Genomic DNA, 2,304 nt, shown 5'->3' with positions numbered 1-2,304 from the left:
TATATATCATCGTCATTAATACTGAGCTACACACATTGTCTGAAATACACCTTCCATTCCCCCACCCCTCTCAGGTCAAGCACACTCTTGCCTTGTGCTTCATGCGTAAGCGATGGCTACGCGAGGCCATGTCACTCCTTCTCATCGGCTCTCAAGACGTCTACCGCCACAGCAACTGCACACAGTGCCTTGTCGGTGAACGCCCTAAACCAATGCCACGCACCGTTCAATCGCAGCGTTGGATGAAGTCGCAGTCACTGCTAGTCAAGGTGTTCATGCTGGCGGGCGAGTGGGGACGGGCTGTGGCCACGTGCGACGCGCTGTTGAGTGTGTGCGGTGCCGCGGGTGGGATGAATGCGGTGCGTATGAAGATACTGAAGCGAAAGGGGACGGCCCTGCGCAAATGGGCCTTGACGAGCGGTGGTGGTGGGTGTATGGGTCTAGGTGTGTGTGTGTGTGCACCGGCACTACGTGTGGTGTGTGGGAGATCTGTAGGGGATGAGTTTGAATGGGCGCGCATGTCTTACCGTCTGGTGTGGATGACGCAAGCACACAGCATGTAGACGCGCCTTGTATGCGTAGATTTGATACCAGCACACATACGCTTGTGTCAGGTGCCGACATATCTGAGCTATACGTACATATGCATATGCATCGGGCATTTCATTGATCTGGCAGGCACACACAAACATACAGCAATCACAGACATGTCGATACGTACTCAACGAAACAGCATACTCTCGTTATTCTTGACGCAGGCACTTTAAACACACGCACATCACAAGAACACACACAAACGCCATAAGCACACACACAAACTCCATAACACACAAACGTCATAAGCACACACACAAACTCCATAACACACAAACGTCATAAGCACACACACAAACTCCATAACACACAAACGCCATAAGCACACACACAAACTCCATAAGAACACACACAAACTTCAGAAGAACACACACAAACTCCATAAGAACACGCACAAACACCATGTACATCGCATATGAGTCCCTCGCACGGAAGTCAATAGTACGATCGTAGGCTTTCGTTTACTCTCCGGTGCACAGACAACCTAGCACAGGCAATGCGTATCCAATACTTGGACATCAGGACAAATTGAAAGTCTTCTCAAGCTCTATTCCCCCTGTGCTGTTGTGGTCTGCACATGACGTACGATACCGTACAAATCAAAGCTATTGTCGTTACGTGTGTGTATGTGGGTCAAGCCTATACGTATGTTACAACCAACCCTAACTCAGCGTACCACCATCTAACCCTGCAGCAGACACCAGAGTAACCGACCTCTACGACCACCTGAGCGTTCAAGAGATGCTCGCAGTGAGTGCCGAGAGCCTGCGCACAGCAATGGAGCTGTACGTTGCAGCTGGCGATGAGGTTAGAGCGGCCAAATGTGTGCAAGCACTGACCCGCACCACTCTGGAGATGATCTTTGTACCGGTGGTAGTACAGGGCTGTGCGGCCGAGACAGTCCTCGCCATGTGCGGGTATGAGAAGCGTTTGGTCTTGGAGGACGTCTTGAAAACCAAGTTTTTTAGTCCTTACCAAACCTAAAATATTTATTTTGTTCTTACTTTCCTCTCTGTTTCTGTCCAAAAAATAATAATCAACAGCAATGGCTCGATAAGCAGTAATCTGCAGACCATTCGCAACGACGCCGAATGGGCCCTATCGGAACTACTACGACTGACGGCGCATCCCATTCATTTGATTGGTGCACAGCTCAGCCTTGCAGAGTACTGGGTGATCCATGCGCATACCATGCGACAGGTGTGTTCTATTTTTAGAATAGAGTTATATCAGAGTGGTCGGTGAACCATGGGCATACCAGGAGACGTTGTTTTTCCAATGTGTGTTCCGTGTGTGTTCTATGGTCTCGTAGAAAATTCGTATGCAATGTATGATCTCACAGTATATGATCTCACAGTATTCGACCCCAAGTCAAACATACGTTCTAGAAAACAGTAGTTGCGTAAACATGCTAATATGATATATCTTTCCCTCGGCAACTATCGCGCCAGGCGAAGACTCTGGAACAGGATATGAGTCGGTATGTAGAGGCCGTCGCAGACGCACAGAATCGAACACTAGTGTACTGGAACGAGTGCAAAGACTTGCTGGTAGCGTTGGTGGTCACAAACAAAGGGCTGGTGCCGTGGGACACACGCGCGGATAATCGTTCAGCGGAGAAGGTGTGCGTACTGGCAGGTGGCGTGTCAGGCTAGTAGATTGTGTGCACATAGTGTATATTCAAACTGAGATTTGTGTGGCTAAAGATTT

At 49.2% G+C, this 2,304-nt stretch overlaps 1 protein-coding gene across 1 annotated transcript in view; it reads left to right on the top strand.

Moving 5' to 3' along the window:
* The window catches only part of SARC_09667 (hypothetical protein), a gene marked incomplete at both ends in the record, with an annotated part of 9,606 nt that extends 7,357 nt beyond the window's left edge, over positions 1–2,249 (top strand). Inside the window, 4 exons of the mRNA XM_014296313.1 lie at positions 75–444; positions 1,289–1,511; positions 1,638–1,794; positions 2,046–2,249. Of these exons, the coding sequence (XP_014151788.1) occupies positions 75–444; positions 1,289–1,511; positions 1,638–1,794; positions 2,046–2,249 (954 nt within the window). The remainder of the gene's footprint in view (positions 1–74; positions 445–1,288; positions 1,512–1,637; positions 1,795–2,045) is intronic.
* Between the last annotated feature and the right edge of the window lie 55 nt (positions 2,250–2,304).

This window comes from Sphaeroforma arctica (assembly GCF_001186125.1).
Source record: "Sphaeroforma arctica JP610 unplaced genomic scaffold supercont1.1013, whole genome shotgun sequence".
In the NCBI taxonomy this organism is placed as follows: Eukaryota; class Ichthyosporea; order Ichthyophonida; genus Sphaeroforma; species Sphaeroforma arctica.
This window is presented reverse-complemented; position numbering and strand designations above follow the sequence as displayed.